The sequence below is a fragment of the Andrographis paniculata genome, unplaced genomic scaffold (genome assembly GCF_009805555.1).
Source record: "Andrographis paniculata isolate CXL003 unplaced genomic scaffold, ASM980555v1 Contig18END, whole genome shotgun sequence".
Lineage (NCBI taxonomy): Eukaryota > Viridiplantae > Streptophyta > Magnoliopsida > Lamiales > Acanthaceae > Andrographis > Andrographis paniculata.
In genome coordinates this window covers 1,588,760-1,611,671 of record NW_026137468.1, presented here as the reverse complement: position 1 = coordinate 1,611,671, position 22,912 = coordinate 1,588,760, and the positions used below count along the sequence as shown (strand labels likewise).

General features: G+C 34.3%; 4 protein-coding genes and 1 non-coding gene across 9 annotated transcripts; 4 read left to right on the top strand and 1 right to left on the bottom strand.

Annotated features, from left to right (window-relative positions):
- Window positions 1–6,174: 6,174 nt before the first annotated feature.
- Window positions 6,175–10,159, top strand: LOC127240174 (uncharacterized). 3 transcript variants are annotated; one of them, XR_007836311.1, is made up of 5 exons: window positions 6,175–6,311; window positions 6,486–7,162; window positions 7,279–8,159; window positions 8,555–8,651; window positions 8,730–8,770. XR_007836311.1 is itself a non-coding variant. In XM_051258701.1 (3 exons), the coding sequence occupies exons 2-3, from the start codon at window positions 8,565–8,567 to the stop codon at window positions 10,074–10,076; spliced, it is 1,437 nt and encodes a 478-aa protein (XP_051114658.1). In that variant the 5' UTR covers window positions 8,012–8,159; window positions 8,555–8,564; the 3' UTR covers window positions 10,077–10,159. The 3 variants fall into 3 exon arrangements, 1 of the variants encoding a protein (XP_051114658.1); XR_007836312.1 differs by having other exon boundaries at window positions 8,727–8,767; XM_051258701.1 differs by lacking the exons at window positions 6,175–6,311; window positions 6,486–7,162 and having other exon boundaries at window positions 8,012–8,159; window positions 8,727–10,159.
- Window positions 9,944–14,794, top strand: LOC127240186 (uncharacterized). The gene is made up of 10 exons (XM_051258715.1): window positions 9,944–10,055; window positions 10,328–10,402; window positions 10,494–10,705; window positions 11,333–11,482; window positions 11,794–11,955; window positions 12,406–12,558; window positions 12,711–12,863; window positions 13,186–13,347; window positions 13,443–13,620; window positions 14,369–14,794. Exons 2-9 carry the CDS (start codon window positions 10,383–10,385, stop codon window positions 13,565–13,567), a joined length of 1,137 nt encoding a protein of 378 aa, XP_051114672.1. The 5' UTR covers window positions 9,944–10,055; window positions 10,328–10,382; the 3' UTR covers window positions 13,568–13,620; window positions 14,369–14,794.
- A 1,741-nt stretch (window positions 14,795–16,535) lies between these two features.
- Window positions 16,536–20,025, top strand: LOC127241307 (uncharacterized). Of its 3 annotated transcripts, none has more exons than XM_051260301.1 (3): window positions 16,536–16,635; window positions 18,127–18,364; window positions 18,459–20,025. In XM_051260301.1, the coding sequence occupies exons 2-3, from the start codon at window positions 18,143–18,145 to the stop codon at window positions 19,809–19,811; spliced, it is 1,575 nt and encodes a 524-aa protein (XP_051116258.1). In that variant the 5' UTR covers window positions 16,536–16,635; window positions 18,127–18,142; the 3' UTR covers window positions 19,812–20,025. The 3 variants fall into 3 exon arrangements, with proteins under 3 accessions (XP_051116258.1, XP_051116249.1, XP_051116242.1); XM_051260292.1 differs by lacking the exon at window positions 16,536–16,635 and adding an exon at window positions 16,664–17,015; XM_051260285.1 differs by lacking the exon at window positions 16,536–16,635 and adding an exon at window positions 16,664–17,057.
- Window positions 20,026–20,197: 172 nt separating this feature from the next.
- On the bottom strand, window positions 20,198–20,271 carry TRNAR-UCG (transfer RNA arginine (anticodon UCG)). Its single transcript has one exon. It is a non-coding gene; the product is annotated as a tRNA-Arg (tRNA).
- Window positions 20,272–20,746: 475 nt separating this feature from the next.
- On the top strand, window positions 20,747–22,897 carry LOC127241334 (uncharacterized). Its single transcript, XM_051260335.1, has 2 exons — window positions 20,747–20,826; window positions 21,573–22,897. The coding sequence occupies exon 2, from the start codon at window positions 21,727–21,729 to the stop codon at window positions 22,693–22,695; it is 969 nt and encodes a 322-aa protein (XP_051116292.1). The 5' UTR covers window positions 20,747–20,826; window positions 21,573–21,726; the 3' UTR covers window positions 22,696–22,897.
- Window positions 22,898–22,912: the final 15 nt, after the last annotated feature.

Here is a 22,912-nt window from a genome sequence, read left to right as displayed (position 1 = left end):
TTTGATGCATTGAAGAAGAATCAAAAGAGGGATAATCAATTTCGGATTGTGATCGTTTCAGGTATATCTATCAAATTATGATCGATTTATTACAGAAAAATTTTACCAAATAAATAAATCGAATTTGAGAGAGACGGCTGATTGACAAAAATAGAAACGACAGATGGAAAAAGGATATTGCAGTTGACTTTGACTTTTATTTATTTATTTATTTATTATTTTTGTTTTTTCTTTTAATATTCCTCAGGTGGATTATGCGCTGACAGCTATTTCCTTTTCGGGTTGCAATCAAAACTACGAGGTTGCATCCTTTGCTATTATTAGAAAGCTGTGGGACCATAGTGTGTATTTATTATTTTGTCTTTTAGTTATTATTTATTTATTATTTTGTCTTTTAGTTATTATTTATTTATTATTTTGTTCATTAGAATATGTTGATAAATAAACTATTCTTCGGTTTTTTATTTGAATATAAAATTTTTATTTGATTGATTTAAACACTATTTTAACATAATATTTTGTAAAATAAATAGTAATATTTTTTATTGTTATTATAAAATTAAATAATAATAAATTTGTCGGTAAGGTTTAACAATCTTGACATATTAGGACAATTCAAAATTTTTTAAATTTATTTTTTCAGATTCAAGTATTACTTTTTTGTTGGATTAGAATCATATTTTTTAATATATCTAATTTTTTCAGTATTATAAATAGTATTAATTTTAATTTAAAATAAAAATAAAAATAAATAGTCAAATATTTCAAATAAACAAGTTCATATATATATTGTCTCAACTTAATATATATTTTTATTATATATTACCTCCTTCCGCCTCAAAAAATTGGGAAAAAATTAATTTTGGTTCCAATATAATCAAAATTTATCAATTTTGACCTCAATATAAAAAATTTATCAATTTTGGTCCAAATATAACCAAAATTTATCAATTTTGGTTTCAATATAAAAAACTTATCAATTGTAGTCTCAATATAAACAATTTCAATCAATTTTAGTCTCATTATAAACATTTTTAAACAATTTTGGTCCCACCATTAAAAAACTAACGAAAATTGCTAACGTGGACATGACGGATGTGACGTGGCAGTTGACATGGAAAGTACACAGCCATGTACAATTATACATGGCCATGTTGTTACATGGTCATGTATATTTCAGTGTATAATTATACATGGTCATGTTGTTACACGGTCATATATAATTCTACACGGCTATGTTGTTACAGGGTTTTGTATATTTCAGTATATAATTATACATGGTCACGTTGTTACACGGACGTGTACAATTATACACAGCCATGTTGTTACATGACCATGTATATTTCAGTGTATAATTATACATGACCATGTTGTTACACGGCCATGTATAATTTTACACGGCCGAGTACCTTTATGTTTCAGTCTAAAATTTTAATTTTTTGTTATATTTTTTAAATTTTTTTTTTTTGAATTTAGAATTGTTGATATAGTTAAAATGGAAATAAAAAATCAATAATAATAATATAATTAAAATATATCAATTTTAGCTCAAATATAAATATTTATCGAGTATGTTCTTTTGAAAAATTTTGTTTAAAATTCTACTATTTACCAAAAAAATTTCTCTTACAAACATCCAATTATACAATTATTTTTTTATTTTGTATATTATAGTAGTATTAAAAATTAATTTATTATTTCAATACATTAATTGAATGTTTGTAAGAATTTTTTTTTTTTCTAAATAGTAGAATTGTAGACAAAATCTTCCAAAAAACATACTCGATAAATACTTATATTTAAACTAAAATTAATATATTTTAATTATATTATTATTATTGTTATTGATTTTTTTTTCCATTTTAACTATATCAACTATTCTAAATTCAAAAAAAAAAATTAAAAAATATAACAAAAAATTAAAATTTTAGACCAAAACAGAAAGGTATATGGCCGTGTAGAATTATACATGGCCGTGTAACAACATGGTTATGTATAATTATACACTGAAATATACGTGGTCATGTAACAACATGACTGTGTATAATTGTACATGACCGTGTAACAACATGACCATGTATAATTATATACTGAAATATACATAACCCTGTAACAACATGGCCGTGTAGAATTATACATGGTTGTGTAACAACATGACCATGTATAATTATACACTGAAATATACATAGCCATGTAACAACATGGACGTGTATAATTGTACATGGCCGTGTACTTTCCATGTCAACTGCCACGTCACATCCGTCATGTCCACGGCAGCAATTTTCGTTAGTTTTTTAACGGTGGGACCAAAATTGATTAAAATTGTTTATAATGGGACCAAAATTGATTGAAATTGTTTATATTACGACTAAAATTGATGAGTTTTTTATATTTGGACCAAAATTGATGAGTTTTTTATATTGTGACCAAAATTTATAAATTTTGGTTATATTGAAACCAAAATTAATTTTTTCTCCTAAAAATTTTATTTATTTATTTTTTAAATATTAATTATTATACGGATATTTTTAATATTAAGTACTAAAATAAATGTGATCTTAAAAAGTATTATTTATGCTGGTCAAAATTTTAGTTATTTTTTTATTAATTAATAAAATACTATTATTATTTTTTAAAATATTAAAAACATAATTGAGGTATTGAGTTGAAAGATAAGAGTATATTTTTATAAGACTCCTAAATATGTAGATATATAAATTTAAATTTTTATTTTCAAAGATAGCGAATAATCCGGGATTCATTATGCAGATGAACAATACGAATTCGCCTATAAATACGTACGAGCAATCCTGTTCCTCGCCATTCATTCATTCAATCACCGATTCCGCCTCAATCGACACAGATCTTCCGTTTCGAATTCCATCTCCTCTCCGGCGAGCAAATTCCGATCGATTTCCTCGAAGATGTCGGACGGCAAATCCATTGGTCTTATAGTCCTCGGCGGCCTCTTCAATCAACTCTGCGCAGCGCTGTACATATACAGTTTCAACCACTGGTCCTCGGTAATGAACCTCCTCTTCCACCTCGTGGCGGCGGAAGCGATCTTAATCACCATGGCGGCGGCGTACGCGTGCTTCTGCTTCCCAGCGCCCTCCGCCAAATGGATCTGCATCCTCGCAACTTCGCTCGTCGTCGCAACTGTCGTGTACAAATCTGTTATCCACCACGTCTGGATGATTTTGATAACGGAGAGTAAGGTAATTGCCTCTCTGATGGCTGATTGCAGCCTCGCCACTTTGATTTGCCTTTTTCTGCTTGCCTTGATGTTTATGAGTCAGTTCACGAACGATCTGGATTAGGCTAATTCATCTGATTGCGGAATTGAGTGCATACGGTTGCTGGTATGCGTTTTGATAGCGTAGTGGTAGAGTAGTGTTTGGCGGAGGCGGCGGTGGTGCTGTTTCAGAGCAGAGCGCCGCCGCGCACCGCCCGTCGCCGTTAATTATTTTTTAGGGTACATTGGATTGAACAAGTGTTTTTAGTTTTTGTTAATGTTAATCTAATACTCCTGTTAATATATTTTATTATTATATACTTATCCTTTCGATTACTTTTGAAAGTCTTCAACATAATGAAGTTTTTATATGATTTATTTATCGTTTATTATTTTTCAATCTTATATTAAAATTAATATTATTTATTTTATACAATTTTAAATAAAAATATATTTTTTACTTTTTATAAAATATTACTCTCCCATCTCACGTTGAATGTCTTGGTTACCCTAAGTATTAGAATAAATATAATTAGTAGATAATTAAAAATATATTTATAAAAATAATTAACTTATAATATAAATAATCATATTAAGTGGGACAGAAAAATTATATCAAAATATTATTTATATTAAAAAATTAATTTCAATTTTTTATTCACGATTAGTATATATTTTGTTCTCTTTCAAATTTATACTTAATTTTTTAATTTTTTTTTACTAAACGAAACTATTTTTTATACTTTTATTTTTAAAAAAAAAACTATATTATCTTTTTTTAAAAAAAATAAATAAATGCCGGTCCTATACATATTAAAAGGATGCAAACAAATACCCACATATTTTTATTTTCGCATATATTGTGCGAGCACTTAGTTCATGATATTGTCAACATTTTGTCGAATTTTAAATTTTAATATCGTCGTTATATTAGTGATTGAAAATTTTGAGCTTATATTATATATTTATTTTTATTTAAAATATTATAATATTAATATATGTTTACATCACTTTAAATTATCATTCAGTTTAAAATTTTATTATTTTTAATATATAAAAAATACCAAAATTCAAATAAATAAATATGTAATACTTATTAATATAATATAAATCTTCAAAACAAACACAAATGTATAGGAGAGTATGAGTGTGTTTTTTTGTAAATTTTACTACAAACTTTTTTTTCTCTAAAAATATCATATTAAATAATTATTTTTTATAATATTATATTATAAATTTATTTTATACTCAAAATATCAAATTAACTTCTATTTATATTCCATTGAATAATTCTTCAAATTCAAATTTTATTTTATATTTTTTACCCTACTATACCTAGGGATGACATACCGTACCGAAAATACCTGTCGATATCGATATCGTACCGAAATTTTCGGTACGACTAAAATACATACAGGTACCGTACTGAAAGTTTCAACATACCGAATTTCGGTATACCGAAATTTTCGGTAGGTACCGGTATATACCATTTATACCGAAAAGTTCAATTTTGATACGATATTGGTATATACCGATTATATCGAAAATATAATTTTAAATTTCAAAATAATTAAAAAAATTAATAAATATCACTATTTTCCACCATAAAAATATTATGAAAAAATTAATAAATTTTCAATAGTTTACATATCATACCGAAATACCAAACTTTTAGAAAATTCATACGATATCGTACCGAAGTTTTCGGTATACCGAAATTTTCATTATTTTCGACACGATACGGTATGATAACTCAGTATTTCGGTATGTTCGGTAAATTTATCCATCCCTAACTATACCAGCAGGCCGGCCCGTTCCTGATTTTTTGTAGGCTTGGGGCAAAATTGAAATAGTAGATCCCTAAATATATATTTTTATATTAGTATAATAATAAAAATAATTTTACATATTTTAATGTAAATGTTAAAATAAAATTAATTTTTATATATTGAAAGATCAAAATATAAATAAAATTACTGTGATATTTTTAGTATAATATAAAAATTCAAAAAATATATATGATTTAATATTTTTTAAAGAAATTTTTTTATAAATAGTTAAAATCTTTAAAAGAAATTTTCAAACAAAAGTATTATTTAGGGGTGTTTTGTTTTGTATTTTGGTTTGAATAAATTTTTTTGATATAATTAATAAAAAAATAATTGGCTTTGTTTACTTGTAAGATTTCACTTCTATTTTACTATTTCAATTTTATTTTTTCTTCAAAAATATCAAATCAAACACTCAATTTTCATTTATTTTATTATATTAAAGTCTAATTTTACATTTAAAAGATTATAATACATTATATTATATCAAACCTCTATTTAAATTCCAAATTTTACAAAAAAAATGTAATATATTAGTTTTTGTGAAAAAATGTACTGAAAATTTTTTGATAAAAAATAAACTCATTATATAATACACAATTTTTTAAAAATATCACCAAAAAAATATAATAGAATATACAATTTAAATATATAACCATAAAAATAAAAATATAAAAAACACACAAAATATTATTCTCTATCATATCTTCGTAATTTTACATAATTCACAACAAAAATATATAAAATTATACAATTAAATAAACACGCTAAAACATATAAATAAATAATTTAATAATTAATATAAACATAATTTATTTAAAAAATAATATGAAATAATTTTTTTATTTAAAATTTAATTTTATTTATTCTTTAAAATATTTAACAATAATAATACTCACTCCGCCCCAATACAATAATGTTGTTACTATTTTTGTCCGGGGACAAAATTTTTACATATACTCACTATTAATATAACATCAATATTTTTTAAATCTTCTGCCCAACTATAGTTCCGGAAGTGAGATAGTAGTATATATTTATATATTAAGTATATAAGATAATATATATATAATTAAGGGCTCTTATGGGCCGGCCCCCTAGAGAAAATGGGCCTGGCAAGGGCCGGGCCTGCACGCATCCTTCTCCTTTCTTCTTGCTCCTCCTTCCCGCACCATCACCGACTCCCTTCCAGCAGACTAATCGTTCGTGGCCGTCGGAATCTGGGGCTTCGGAACGCGTCTATTGAGGTATGTCAAGAGTTTATATTAGAAAGCGGAATTCAAATTTGTATGTTTGTGATGCTAGAAATCGGATGCTTTCAAGCTATCAAAAATTGACCCTATTACCTACGTATTGGTTGTAACAGATTTCTTATGTCGGCCACTATTTGATTAATGATGTTCATATGTTCGTATTTGCAGGATACGTTTCTTGATAGCTGAACTATAGGCATCAAATTAGTTCCAGTAGTTTCCTTTCGTTGCCCTACCAATTATGGATTATTCAGAATCACCAAACTTATCTGCAGAAAATGATGTGCTTGAGCCACTGTTTATTGCTTCTGGTTTATCTACTATAAACGAAACTCTTCAATGTCTTATCGAAATTGCAAAAACTTCTGACGGCCGGTTAAATCTAGCATCCAAAGGTGTTCTTGTACCACTTCTTGAAGTTTGCAAAACTCCATTTCGATTTTCTGTTCAAGATCTTTTTTTATCTGTTAAGCTACTCAGAAACCTCTGTGCTGGGGAGATAAGAAATCAGAACTTGTTTATTGAACAAAATGGTGCTGGGATTTTATCAGCCATTATTAGCTCCATGGGGCTGACTTCTGGTTGCAATAATGATTTGCTTCGTATGTTGTTGCAAGCTTTGGGGAATGTTTCATTAACGGGCGAACAGTGTCAAGTTGCTGTATGGCGCGAATTCTTTCCTTTTGGATTTCGGGAGATTGCTAGAGTTCAAGATAGGAATATTTGTGATCCTCTGTGCATGGTTATCTACACCTGTTGTGAAGGTAGCGATGAAAGATTTGCTGAACTGCTTACAGATTCGGGGCTGGATATCATAGCAGGAATTACAGGGACAGTTACAGTAGGTAGAGACCTTGTAAACTTTAGTTAACATGTGCTTTGATTTGATTTTTGCTGGTAGATACTAATAACTATAAATTCCTCTATGCAATCTATGGACCTTAATTTCTATTTTTTGCAGCTGGTTATAGGGAGGATTGGTTGAAGATGCTCCTCTCTAGAATTTGTATAGAAGAATCTAAAATCTTGTCACTTTTCTCCAAATTATCTCCAGTCGTTGAACCTGAGATTGCTAGTGACAATTTAGCTCAAACTGATCATTATGCAGCTGAGCAAGCATTTTTGTTGAGAGTTCTTTCAGAAATATTAAATGAGCAAATGGGAGAAATTGTTGTTTCCCCTGAATTTTCTCTGTGCATCTTTGAGCTCTTTAAAAATGCTACTGAACATGTTGATTTTACATTGAGGGGAAAGGCTCCGCTTCCAACTGGCTCAATAGATACCGATGTAACGGGCTATGCCTTGTCAGTTTTAAGAGACATTAGTGCTTGTGATTGTTTGAAAATCTCAAGCCCAGATGGAAAAGAGGATGCTGTAGAGATGCTACTGTCAGTCGGCCTTATCAAATTTCTTATAACCCTGCTACGTGATCTAGAGCTTCCAGCATTGCTCAGGAAAGCAGTGAAATATGATGGTGCCAATGATCGGAAAACTTCTGTCCCGCCCATGTATAACCCATACAGAGGTTTTCGAAGAGATTTGGTCGCCATTATCGGAAACTGCAGCTATCACAGGAAGCATGTTCAGGATGAAGTCCGGGAACAAGATGGGATTCTTCTAATGCTTCAGCAATGTGTTGTTGACGATGACAATCCTTACTTGAGGGAATGGGGTATCTGGTCTATGAGAAATATTTTGGAAGGAAATGCGGAAAACAAACAATTAGTAGCTGATTTGGAGGTACAGGGATCAGTGGATGTGCCTGAAATAGCTGGACTGGGCCTCCGAGTAGAAGTAGATCCTAACACCAGCCGACCAAAACTTGTAAATGCCTCATAAAAGGTATAAGTTAATATATATATATATATATATCATCCCCCTTTTATCTCTTTGCTGCTAGTTATATAACCCCTTTTCCATGTCAATGGTTGCAAAGGATTATTAGGATCCTATTAGATTGATTATACCTATGTTTCAGGGTCCTATCCAGCTGTGTATTTTTATTTCCTAGTTCAGCTGTGCCTTATATATATATATATATATATATTATATATATAACACAAAAATCTGATGCTCTTGGTCGATTACTACTAAGAACTTTCTTTATTGTTTATTACATGCATATAGGCACCGCCTCAATTCGTCCAATATTCTCTGGACAAAATTCCTTACAATAATATGAACAGAGATTAGTGTTGCAGGGTCAGTTCTTTCCCTAAAAACAGAATTGCTTGCAGGTGAAACTCAATGGATAATGAAACTAAATCCATCCAAGCAGTCCAGGCTGCAATTTCCTACATAGGCGACGAGGAAGTTTTCTTCGACAACAACCGAGTATGTCTTGATTTTCTTCGAATATATCATTTCTCAAGGAATGATGAATAGTGAAGGTATTGTTTGTTTAAACAGCAGGAGCTGGAAAAAGAGAAGGAGCTCGAAAAGTTGAAACAAGACTTGGAAAATGCAAAGCTTGAGCTAGAGGCGAAAGACGCTGCATACAAACATGCCTTTAGCGAGCTAGAGCATCATCGGAAGACAGCTGATGAGCTTTCGAACCTGCTAAGAAAATGTGATTCGAAGAAACTATTCTATGCGAATGAATGCCGAGTATCCAATGCTCACATGAATGAACTCGAGTTTGCTCTGAAGCAGGCAGCCCATCAGGCAAAGGAATCTGAGAAGGTGCAAGAGCAGCTCTCACATGTTGTATCTGAATTGGTGTCGGCACAAGGTCATATACTTAACATGGAAGCAGAGGTTGCCATAATGCAGGAGGCAAGGGCTAAGGCTGTGTTACAGGCTGAGGCGACAGAGAGTGTTTTGAGTGAGGAGAAGCAGAAGTCGGAGGTGCTAACAAGACGAGTCTCCGAAATGACAGCGATCATCATTGATATGAAGAAGAGAATTCTTGAAATGGAGAGGGAAAAGGCCAATGCTGTGGCTGAGAAAGTAGCCGAGTCGGAGTTAGCAGCGAAAGCCATTGCAGAGGTAGAGAAAAAGTCCGAAAGCATTCGCAGTTTGGAGGATCAGTTACTGGAGAAGACGGCCATTGTTTGTTCGTTGCAGGTGGAGCTGAATCGTACAAACGACCTACATGCCTCGGCTCAGAAAGCTGTTTCTGACACAGCGGCCAAGCTTAGGAAGCTGGAAGAAAACCTGGAAACGCAGCAAAAGAAAAACTCGGATCAAGCGAATCGAATTAGGCTGCTGGAGGGAGAGCTGAAACAATTAAGAGCTGAGCTCGGCAATGCACACACAGAGATCAACCGCCTCAAAGAACATTTAAAAAACATGAAATCTGAGCTGGAGACGGAACAGGTCGAGATAGCGGTGCTGAAGTTTGAACTGCACAAAGGGAAGTCGAAACTGGCTGCAGCCGAGGCCCGAGTTACCGGTGAAGTCCATTCTAACTGTAAGAAAACTAAAAATACTGGCGAGACAAACTCAGAAAATGAAGGGACATATTCAAGGAACGAATTCGGGGAGGAGACGGTGGATGGAGGTGCGGAAGAATTGGAGAATATGAAGAAAGATCTGGAGCTAGCGGCGGCGAAAATCGGGCAGCTCAGGACGAGAGCGGCACAGGCAATAAGCAGAGCGGAGGCGGCAGAGAAGGCCAAGGCTGAGATGGAGGATCAAATGAAAAAATCAAAAGTACATCCTACCGGTGACGATTCGATTCGGGGCAGCCACAGCTCCGCCGCCACCGCCAGGAGTTCTCTTCAGCCTCTTGCTGAGGTTCTTGACATGAAATTTTAGACTTTTGGCGTTGTTTAAAGAATCCATAGCTTTAAAAAAGAAGCTTTTTTTTTTTTATATATATATAAAGCTTGTAGCTTTGACACCAGATTGTGATTTAAGTGAGAGTTTGTATTGAATTGTTCTTGTATGGTATCTACAATATTAAGCATCTATACGTATAATTGCTAGCAGAAATTAGAATCTATCTACACAACTGCCAGTTAGTTATGAAGGAATCTAATGAGCCTAAAATCTTGTAGCTTTGACAGAACCGCCAGTTCAACTCCTTCTCATGCTTCGCCGGGCAGTTATGGAGACCTTCAAATGGCTGGGTGGATCATTCGGTAAGCCCTAAAACCCTCCTCAATCATTTCAACAAATCAATCATATTCACCATTTTCTCTTCCTACTCATTTCAGTTCGTTTCATTTTTAGTTCTGCGCGCGGCAAAATTATGAGTAGTGATCAGAATGAGAGCACGACTACAATGATATGGGAGAAGGTGCTGCAGATGGGTGAAGTTAATCTGCCCGGAGCAAGGTGGGGCCATACTTGCAACGCCGTCTCCGGCGGGAGGCGTGTCTATGTTTTGGGTGGGTATGGGCAGAGCTTCAGCCGGACCGATAGAGTAGACATTTTTTTTACAGGTTTGACTGCTATGGTCTCTACGCCGTTGTGTTTCTTTTTCTTGGCTTCATTTAGGGTTTCGGTTTCTTGGTATGCATTTTGGAGGTTCTTTTGGGGCTTATGTGTTGTTTCTTGATTTTTTTTGGGTATGAGTTAGCTCTTTGATAGTTTGTATTTTCGATAATGTATGAGTCGATGTATATTGCTCAGTCTTTTTCTGATATTTTGATGCCTGGTTTTTGCTATGCAAAAAATAAAAAATAAAAAATTACTTGTTTTATATCACAAAACATTAAGTCCAACTTAGCGATCAAACCAACCTAAAAAACAAAACTAAATTACAAAAGAACACACCATTGAGATTTCTGTTTTGTATACAGTTCAAACCAAAAAAGCTAAACTAAATTACAAAAGAACATACCCTTGAGATTTCTGTTTTGTTTGTGTTTCTATTTTGTGATCATATATTAGTTTGATTTGATGTTTTTGTAAGAGGGAACAGTGCATTTTGGGGGGAGCTTGGGATTGCAGAGCAATGAAGCAGAAAAAAGTTGCTAAAAGAATAGAGTCGGCTTCATTGAGAACCGCCTGTCGTCTATTTTTCTTTTTATCAAGACTCTGATTGTGGTGTTGCTTCATGCATTCAGAATATCTATGTTGGCGTGTAGCCATGATGAGGGGCAACCCACCTGCCCCAAGGCATAGCCACAGCTGTACAACCGTTGGAGATCGTCTATTTGTTTTTGGAGGTACAGATGGGACAAAGCCACTCAATGATTTACATATTCTGGATACTGGTGAGTTCATTTTTCTCTAATCAACACCTTTGTTTTAAGGAAAAAGCTGCATTCATATGAAATCTTGGAATCCTGTGATTTCTGTCTCCACCTACACATGTTTGTTCTTTATTGTCTTTGTATCTACAATATTATCAGTCAAAAACAATAATACTTGGAATCTATCTATGAAAATATTACCCCATATATATATATATACATACAGAATACAGCTTGTTACCTGCAGCATGAAAAAGCTTAAAGTTTCATCAGACTCTTGGTTGATCGTTACATGAATTAATTATATGTTGTCATATATTTCTCTGTCTTAGCCAGCAGGTCGTGGATCTTACCGAGTGTTAGCGGTGATGTACCAGAACCTAGAGAAGGTCACAGTGCAGTGCTTATTGATAAAAGGATCTTCATATATGGTGGATGTGGAAGATTTGAGAATGGTGACGTCTACTACAATGATCTTCACACATTGGATACCGGTATGCTCCTTGTACCTTACCTCATTTACCTCCTGAGTCGCAATGTGTCCATCTCTGAAAGATTTTTCGTTGCCTAAAAGGAGCATTTCACCGTAAAGATGTTATATGATGATTGAGTTACAACAGAAACAGATCTAAACATGCAAAATAATGAAATTTCCCTATATAAGAATCCCTTAACTTGATTTAATTATCAAGTTTGAGTCTTTTATTCACATGATAAATGCTAAGCAACTCAATTAACATTAACTGTGTCCGGTCGTAAGGCCACTGCTGTATGCATTTAATAAATAACACTTCTAAGCCAGACATAATTTTTGCTGATGGATTTAAGAATTGTAGAAGTTTTAAGAACTTAATCCAATATAGCAACAATTATGTATACCACATTGCATGGTAAAAGGTTTAGCTGATGATGGAAAACTCAATTCATTCTTCCATCATTTTCAGAGACCTTCCAGTGGAAAAATGTCGTAACAGATGGGACTCCTCCAAGCAAGAGGGAGGGTCAGAGCTGCATATCTTGGAGGCACAACATTATTGTCGTAGGTGGAGAAGACTCGAGTAGTTCCAGTTCGCCAGATGTCCATCGGATTCATGTTGGTATGATAATACCTTTTTGGTAAATATTATTTTCTTGATGGAAACTTCCCTCTTTATTGACCGCCTATCTATATATGTGTGTGTATTGTACATGTTGATATGCGATAATCTATATATATATATATATATTCTTTTTTAATTTGATGAAACAGATAATAAAGTCTGGTACAAAATGCATTGTACTGGTGAGATATTGCCACCTCGAGGTGGCCACACAGCAATTGGTTTAGGAGATAACTTGCTCGTCTTTGGGGGTGTCTCAGAAGAGTCGAAGCTGTACAATGATGTTTATAAGCTTGAAATTGGTATGTAATATCCAGTAATTTATCAGTTTAGTTAAATCAATTTTCACACCAATTTTTTGGAGTATTACATATTTTCATTTTCAATACAGTTGCTGCGCCACTATAAACACATTTCACACTATCCTAAACATGCTAGAGTAGTTCATAATAAGGAAATGGATGCAATAATTTTCATGAGTAAGTTAAAAAAAAAAACGGAGATAAGTCATTATTTTTGCTTATTTATGTCCACGAGTTGTCAGTGTTGGTAATGACCGTGAGTATGCACAAACTTAGAATGTGAAACAGCTGGGATTTTACAACCCTGTCATGATTTCTGCAGGAAATGGAACATGGACTAAAATTACAACTATAGGCGAATGCCCTTCTGGCAGATTTTTCATGGCCGGTGATTGTTTGGACCCTCAAAGGGGAGTTCTAGTTTATATTGGTGGCTGCAGTGAAAATCTTGAAGCATTGAACGACGTGTACTTCTTGCACACAGGTTCTGGTTTCCCCAGGTTTTTAATGGACATTCAGATCTTATTGTACTTATTGAATCGAAGAATGCAGTAACTATTGTGCTTTGGACTGTACCAGAACCATATCGAGGAAGTCTAGCGGGACAAGAGTCTCTGAAGTTGCAATCAGTTGTACAGAACATACTTATCCCTGCAAATTCGAAGTTGAAATCGCTAGTGCAGAATTCAGAACCTACGCCCTGATTAGTTGAAGGCTCCTAATGAAGTCGATAACGCACAAGATAGAACACCACCAAGTAAGATCTGTCTCATAAATGATATCTTTAGACTTGCATCATCTTGCTTCCATTTTTCTTTCTGTTGAGGAATCACCTGGAATGTAGTCACTGTTTGCTGCTCTTCTCCACTTTTTTGATAGCTGTGTCGTTGTGTTTATGGAAATGTGCATGATTTTTACACAATTATGAAAGTACCACAACTGAGAATCCATCATCTACTAATGTCGAAATTTGTAAAGAGCATGTTTCTATCGAGAAACAGAAATGCTCCCCCAAGTTGAGGTACACAGATTTTTTCAAACGATTCGAGTTCAAACCTGAGTACTCGACTTAATTTACAGTTTTACTTTCGCGAAATGGCGAAACATCATTTAAAAGTGGAGTACTTGAAAGTGATTTTAGGACCATCATTTAGAAATTTGGCTTCATGTTTAGTATTGCAACTTTTTCCGATGCTCTATCTTATGCAATGCTATTAAAATGTTTCCGTTTGTGGACTCTCATTTGTAGATAAGTAAATAAATTACGCGTATATCTAATAGCTTAAGTTTTTAGGTGAGACGGCTATTTACATCATCTAACAATTTCTATACGATAGAATGCATTTATTTGCTACAAAAGGTGTCTTTCCGCACCTCAATACTTGGATATGCATAAGAAATCTTAACATGCAATTCCGACTTCATGGAAAATCATATTATGTTTCTCTTATGTGATTGCATTTCTAACATTCTTTTTGGATGCTTAGTTTGTTATCTTTTTGCAGTTTCATGGGCAAAATCTTTCCAACATTTTTTCCCAAGTGAGAATTCTTCGATCCTTGTACAGAATACCGAAAGACAATTACTTCCATGCAACTTCCATGTAAATGGTTTCTCTTCCCAAGCATCAGTAAGTTTTCTTTAGGAAAATTACAACCTCCTATTGCACAGAGTTAGTCTATAGTAAAAACCCCATTCTTTTACTCTTACAAATAATCATTTACGATATATGGAACTTACTTACCATATTGCACTCGCTCTAGGCGTTATAAATTCTTTTGGGGCGATATCTTTGTTCCTGTATATGTTTAGGCAACTGAAAGCCATATGCCAAATTCTTGAGAGGTAGTGAAAATTCATGCGATTTGACTCTTTGTTAATTGTTTGTTAAAATCTCAAGTCGGAGGAATATTTTTGTTCTGTTTGCACAACACACATTTACTCATTTGACACTTTCAAAATACATCACATCAAATACATTTTTTATCACAAAACATCAAATCAAATATTAACTTTTTACTTTTTCTCAAACTTTCAAAATTCCAAAAACCTCTATTTAAACAAACCCAAATTAGTTTCTCAGCAACGATAGAAACAAAAACCAAAGTTGAATTTCAGCACCGGCAGACGATTGATTTTCAGTTGTATTTCATTGCAAGTTTTAAAACCCAAACTCTAGTGATTGTTTGGATCCTGAAATGGAAGCTCTCTAGTTTATACTTCCTGCTTACACGTTTTGTTTAATTGTTTCCTTTTATTTTATTTATTTTTATTTTTAATAAAATATCAAATTAAATACTCCCTCTCCCTCTGTCCAGTAACAATCTATTCATTTTTCTATTTTGATCCGTCTCATAATAGTATCTATTTTTTTTTTTTTTTTTGAGTAATTGCACTATCTAACATTACAACCGTGCAAAAAACAAATGAATATATAGATATGGGACGGAGGGAATATTAGTTAAATCCAATATCCAAATCAAACCCTAATTCTAGTCTAAATATATATTACCCATTCGTCCAATTGAAATAGTAAAAATATAAAAATATTCATATTAGTATTATATAATATAAATGTAATATGACATTTGATATAGTTTAGATTTGAAGAGTATTTATTACACAATTACTAAATTATAAAACGATAATTTTGTTTTAGGACGGAATGAAATAGAAAATGACAATATTTTAATGGGACGAATGGAGTATTTTTTTTAAATTAGGAATAATTTTTTCTTTTTTTTTTTTAAGAAAAAATGTGTGATGTAATTTGATGTATTTTTGAAAATAAATAAATAAATTATTCTAAATGAACAATATTTAAAATTTTCAAAGTAGTGGCACGAAGTCGTTGATACAAATTTCACACCCACAAGTTCCTGTAAAATAGCAAAATAACCCAAGATTATTCTTATTAGATCTGGGCCTCATCCAATTAGACATTATTTAACAGAGTTGAAATTGTTTAATTTTTTGGTACATTGGGCCGTTTGTATGGGCTTCTTCTTGGATTAATCCATTGATTCTTTTTTACCCTTTTTTATTTCTTACTCCCTCTTTCAATTTCTATTGTTACAAGTACAATTTTTTAGGTAATTGTCTTTTGTTATGAATTGATAAATTTGTTATTAATTGTATAGTAGAGATTAAAGTAATAAATGAATGAAAGGTAAAAATGTAAAATTTGTGTTTAAAAAAAGAAATAGGACAATAGTTGTTGAACGACGTTGGAAAATTAGGATATTAGTTTGTGTACGGAGGAAGTATATTTTATCAAGTAGATCCAAATCAGTCCTTTGTCTGGAGCACTCTGGTTCTTGTAATAAAAAATTCAAGATTAATGATATTAAGCTCCGTTTATATAGAAGCATTTGGTTTTTGGAAATATTTAAAAATAGAAAAGAAATTAAATATTTAATTTAATATTTTGTTAAAAATAAAATAAAAAATACAGTATCAGAAGTTTAAAAAATATTTATATAAACACAGCAAAAACAATCACATTTATATAATCACTGCAATAAAAGAAATAAATAAAAACAAAAGTTTAGGTTTTTCGAGATATCCTACACCCATGCGGCGATGCCGCTCCTCTTTTCCTACAAGGCCCAGGACTTCCGGACCAGACCAATCTGCAGACTCAACAAATCAGATCCCCATCACAGGCGGGCTGCATTCATATAAGGTCCTTACTCCCGGACCTCCCAAGAAAGACCGATCTCTCCACCTTTCTGGGTCCCCATAGATTGACAAATCCCATGTCTCTTCTCAGGTAAGTTATTCTCCTCTCTTCCCTTCGACCTTGTTCGTAAAGTGTGTGTGGGTTTTGTGGCCCCAGCAGATCCAGAAACTCCAATCTTCTCTCGCTTTTTTTCCTCTTTTCCTTGCGAGCCCTTTGCTTGTTGACAAATTTAAGCCTCCTTTCATGGCCTCCTTTCCCTTTTCCTCACCACTAAATCCACCCTTTCTTTCTTTCTCTGAATGTCAGCTTTCCTAGCTTCCCTCTCAGTTCTGAGCATTTCGCTCCGTAATGCGGTTTTCTTCACTCCCAACTCCCCTTTTTATTCGATTAATGGTTCGATTTGAGTTTGGGCGTCTTCAATTTTGTTGAAATCGACCGCAATTTGTGGTGCTGGGGTTTGAGTTGAACCGGTGAGGATTTTGATTGGGTTTTTGGTCTGTTAGTTGGCACAGGTAATTGAAATTCGATTCTGATTGTTTGATTTTTATTTTTTATTTTTCTCGGAAATTGTGTTGATTGGATTTGATCTTCCGTTGAAATTTTCGTCTGTTGATTTTTTTAGTTTTTTGGTTTCGAAATTGTGGTTTTGTGTATTTTGTAAGGCTGAGATTTGGACGGTTGGATGATGGTTTTCAATGATCTGATCTCGGCATTTAATGATTAGCAATGCTTCGATTGATTACGAGGGTTTTTACTGTTCGATTTATATATATATATATATATATCTTGCGTTGAATTGTTCTTCCCCATTTGACACGGTGTTCTTCTTCGTTTCCTATTTCTTGGTAGGGTTACAGAATGTTGACTTGATATTGATATGATCTTTGATGGAAATATCAGTAATGTTTCATCACTGGTTTTGCTGTGTTTTCCAAAATTCATCATTCTTTTGATGTTATCAGGAAAAAGGGATTGTGTGGATGCTATTTGATTCGATTGGATTATAGTGTTTACTGTTTCTGTTTTCGATTTTCGGTTTCGAGCAGTGTGATGTTCTTCTTAATGTTCATCTCTTTGATAGTTTGTTAGAAAGTGTGAGGACTGTATGAGTTTTATTCGAACTTGAGATTTGGACACTTGAATGATGCTTGTTATGGCACTTATGTTACAGTAATCACTGTGACTGTGTTTGTAAGATCTCAAGAAGATCTCGAGATCGAACAATATTAAATGAATCGTACCAAACTAAGGTATAGTTGCAGCATAGGAGATTGAATTCAGCTGCTTTGGACACTTGTTGATATGGGTTCGATGAACAATAAATTGCGGTAAAGACAAAACGGCAATTTTGGTTGTTTGTGGCGTGTGAATTGACAAGATCTGAAGTATTTCTTGTTGGGGCGCAATTTGGTGCATCTGGTTTATCTCGATTTTCCATTTTGCAACTGAGAACAATATAATCGAAGTATTCGTGGCAAGAAATTTGTTGTTTGGGAAATGCCGAGTGTGCTACATTATGATATGAATTCGAATTTCGTTACATTATGATATGATTTCGAAATTATCGTATCCTTATTTCAGGTGAACCCGAAGAAATATGCAGTGCACTAGCTTCGTCCCCGTTTATTACCAGCCGAGGAATGTTAACGGCGCTACGAGTGGTTTTCCTTGGCACCTAATGAGGAGTAATGGCAGCTATGGAGATCCAAGAGGCTTTAACGGCTCGTTACCGCCGTCTACCGCTTATCAGTACTCGAGCTACGACAAAGAGGCGATTAGGCAGATAATACAGAGTCACGAAACTACATTTCGATATCAGGTGTCTAAACCTTTCGATTTTTGGATTTCTTGAGGTTTTCTCTTTTGTCGAAATCGAGGATCTAATTGCGCCATTTTTTCTGTTCTAATTTAAGGTCCAAGAGCTACACCGATTGTACAAACGACAAAGGGAATTGATGGATGAATTAAGGATGAGAGACATCGTCACGCATCATATACTGTCGCAAACATCAGAATCGATCCGGTGTTTGTCTCAACCGCGATCGGATATATCTCAAACATCGCAAACTCCGAGCTGGCTTCTCGGAGAACAGCGCGGGAAGCTTCCGGATCTAGCAGCGGACAACGGTCATCCATCTTCAAGTTTTGCTACCGTAAAGATTACGGAACAAAGCAAAAATGGTTATACTGTCGATTTTCTTTCGCTAAGTAAAGAAGATGGGAAAAGAAGTTTGGATCTCGAACTTCCAGCCGATGTGTATTGTCCCGACGACGCTCGAGGAAAGAATATCGATGTCTGGCCTACAAGTGATTCAGAAATTGGATCCATCAAAGGTCGGGATTTGTCGTCGAAGCTCGATTCGAGCAGCCGGAGAATGAATTGTTTGATCGATCTGAACGAACCGGTTCCGCTTGAATCGTTGTCTTCGAATTCCACCGGCCCCTTAGGGATTCAGAATAACGAGCATCATCCGGAGAGTCCCGACGAAGCTAAAAGAGAATCTCCGATTTGTAATCTCTCCCGAAACTTCGATTCCAGCTCGGATGTCAGAAACCCGTCGATCGGTATCGACTTGAATTTGATGCCCGTCAACTGTTTTTCCGAAACCGAAGCTACGGGAGATTTTGCTGCAGTCGATAACATGATCGTGGAAACCGAAAGTTGCGTTAACTTGAACACCGGTGTTGTCAAGAATTCGAGCGCAATTAAGCCAGTTGGCGAGAATGACGAATGTTCTTTTATCGAAGAGGTCGAGGATATTCAACTGAAGGCTTCGCTTTTGTCTGAAAAACCGGAAGAACAAGAAGCAGAAGCAGAAGCAGAAGCAAAACCACAGCTTGATATTGTCGCCGCGCAGACTTTAATCGTGATTTCTTCGTCGTCAGCTGCAAAATCTCGGATGCTCGGAAGCTCCGGAAACTGCCTTTATTGGTTCGCTGACTTCGTTACTTCCGCTGGCGACGATCTTGATACTGATATTACAGGCGATTCTGGGACAACGGCGATGATGATGTCCGAGAAAATTGCTGTAGGAAAAGGGAACATTAAAGGCAGGCAGACGAGAAATTCCGGCAAGAAAGTTTGTTCGAAATCGAGGAAATGTTCGAAGATGGTTTCTTCAGACACATCGAAGAAATTATCGAGCGTCAATTTGAAGCAGCCGGCTACTCGGAGCAGACAAGGCGTACTCAAGAGCTGGGGAAGGATCAAGAAACGTCGAGGAGGCCATAGGCGTAGGACTACTAAGTTTCGCGCCGTCTATTGAGTTTGTCCGTGGCTCTGAAGGTAAGTGAAGTGTTGTCTCTTTTTTTTTTAGGATTCGACGGTAGGGGATATTTGATCGGGTAACATATTTTGTCGTTGCGATCAGATTCTGAAGGATTTCGAAACCTCGATCATTATTGTATATATGAAAAATTTGTTCTTTGTTTTAGACCTTTGCCGGAAACTTGTTTAATGATAAGGTGTTCTTGATGTTATGATTAGTTGTACGGATGGTCGGATATGTTCTAAAAAACTCGAGGTATTTCGAAGAAGTTAGGAGAACATTTGAAAATTTTTCGATATTGAATCTTGGATGTACTTATGTGTTGGGACATTCTATATTATTGAAAAAACACTTCGGAGAAGAGATAAATAAAATAAAACAATCGACCACAGTGGGAGTCGAACCCACGACCTTTTGATCCGAAGTCAAACGCGCTAATCCACTGCGCTATGCGGTCTTTTTATTCTCATAATTAAATTTAACTATAAATATAGTTTCTTATTATATATATCTATTAAAGAATTTTAAGTACAAATATTAGGTTCAACAAGTTTTTATTTATTTATTTTATTTTATCTACGACAAATTATTCATAAAGATGCGATTCCTCTATATCTGCCACAAGAAAAAACAACTAATGGATTTGGTCCTAAATTCCAACTGAGTCCACAAGAGTTGACATTGACAAAAAATAGAACAAGAGAAAACAACAAACAACATTGTGGAAAAATAAATAAATCAATAAAATTCCCTTTACTGTTTTTAATGGTCTTCCATAATTTTCTCTTAGTAGTCAGCCTCTGTTGTGCTTTGAATCCCAAAATGGTCACTTTCTTGTTTTGGTCCCTTCAGAGCTAAATATGGTGCAAAAAATCGACATTTTCTGCAAGGAAAATGTGGATTTCTGAACCCATGAAACTAATCATGTTTCTTAACAATTCTTGCAGAACCATTTGTCTTAAGTTGTTTTTACAAGAATACAATGAAGAATTATTGCAAGCATGACAAAAGGGTATGTAAAAAATGAACCTTTTCATTCTTTTTATGATCTGTTTTAACACCTTTATTGCATTCATTGGCTTCTTTATTGAACACCTTTTTATTTGAAAATTTTAGACGTATCTTCTTTCTTTTCTTTGATCTATCATTAGGGTTCGTAATAATCATTATGTGATCAATTGGATTGGGATGATAAATGTTAGAAACGGGCCAAAATTTCATATTCTTGATGACATCTTTACTCGCATCAAAAATTTGGAATTAGTTACGATGATTAGATGAAATTCTTGAAACAAAGAATGACTCCTATGAACAAAAAAAATAAGTACCTTATCATGCTAATTGGATAATATGACGATGATTTGTCCCAATCAATATAATTATGTAAGAACGACCATTAGAGTGCTCATTGAATCAAATCAGCACCACTGAGTCAGAACAATAGATCGAACACAGATAGCACAAGGTTCTATCTAATTCCTATATTGCAAATGTGCTATTAAAATATATCATATATATATATATATATATTATATTATCATATACTGTTATACCCTTGCTATTTATTATATATATATATATGCGCGGACCCAGTCAATATAAAATTTTAAACAATTGCCTTAGAAGTATGTCATGAATCATTTAGTTCATATATTGCATTTATATTATATTAACATAAATCATATATTATTCTACTCATGTATCGCGTGTTGTCAGCAATGTGTTCAATTTGAGTATAATTTTATTTGTGTTTTGAAGGCTGAATGAAGAGTGGGTTTAACTCAACAAGGAAAGAACAACCAAGAGGGAATTGGACGCAATTACGACCTCAACAAGAAGGGCAAAATTTCCTTGTCTGAACCAACCCAACCCCAATCACAAAACCCCATTCTCTCTTGCAATTCAGGCATCAATGGCTATTACAGCCACCATTGATGTCTCAACCAACACTCCAAGAAGAAACTCAACTGGCAACCCCTCAACCATCCAAATCACTAAACTTCCAAACTACCTCAGAGCTTCCATAAGTTCTTGTCACGACATCTGCAAGTACGGCCCGAAGCCGCCGCATTTGTCGCCTTCTCCTAGTGCAGTCAGAGAAGATAAAAGAGGAGTTATTGTTCTGCCGAAGCAAATAACTAAAAAAGTCGCAAAAGGATCGTCGTCATTCGGAAAGCCAATCCCTCAGCCCGTAAGAAAACAGACAGCCGAGTCTAAGTCCTCGAGGAGTAACAACACTGTAAGAACAAGCCGTGATCAAACAATCACAGATGTAAAAATAAGCAGGAAAAGCAGCTCGACTCTGCCACGCCTGTCTTCGTCCGTTAAAACTACTGCAGCTGTAAAAAGCAAAACGATTAAGAGCATTCCCGACAAGGCTTCGTCCCCGTCGACGACAAAAAGCGACGTCGGGAAGCCACCGACTCAACCTTCAAAGAGCGTCGATCGAGACAGACATGCCATCGATCAGACAGATGAAAACCGAATCGATTCGGAGGATGAAGGAACGACGGGAGTTTCGAGGCGCGAAAAAGTTCTCCCCGAAGAGGACGATTCTCCGAGGAAGCTGAGTTTCAGACAACCAAATATGCTCGATATTCATCAAATCGAAAGTGTCGAACCTGTGGGATTAATGAGGACGGTTTCCAGCGACGAGAAAACGCAGCCGACGAGCCATACGATCACGGCTGATCTTCACCATCATCCAGACATGGCTCAAGCAGACAAAAACTCGGTACTTATGAATATCGTGATCGAAGAGGCTGCAAGCAAATTGGCGCGGGAGAGAATGAGTAAAGTGAAGGCTTTGGTAGGTGCCTTTGAAAGTGTAATAAAAATCTGCGATTCCGAAATAAGCTTGAGAACATCGAAGATGTTATGAAAATTAAGCTTATAAACACTTTCTATATGCATTTCGAAGTATAACTAAACTAAACCCTAACGGGTTTCGATATATATACTTCCTCTCTCGTTCAAAAGCATGCTCAAACTTTTGGATACAAATTTTAACATGAATGTGAACTTTTTCTTACATTTTTACTTTTATAGTAAAAAAAGTACAAAACTTTTTAGATGGGGAATGGTGGGACCCAAACTCG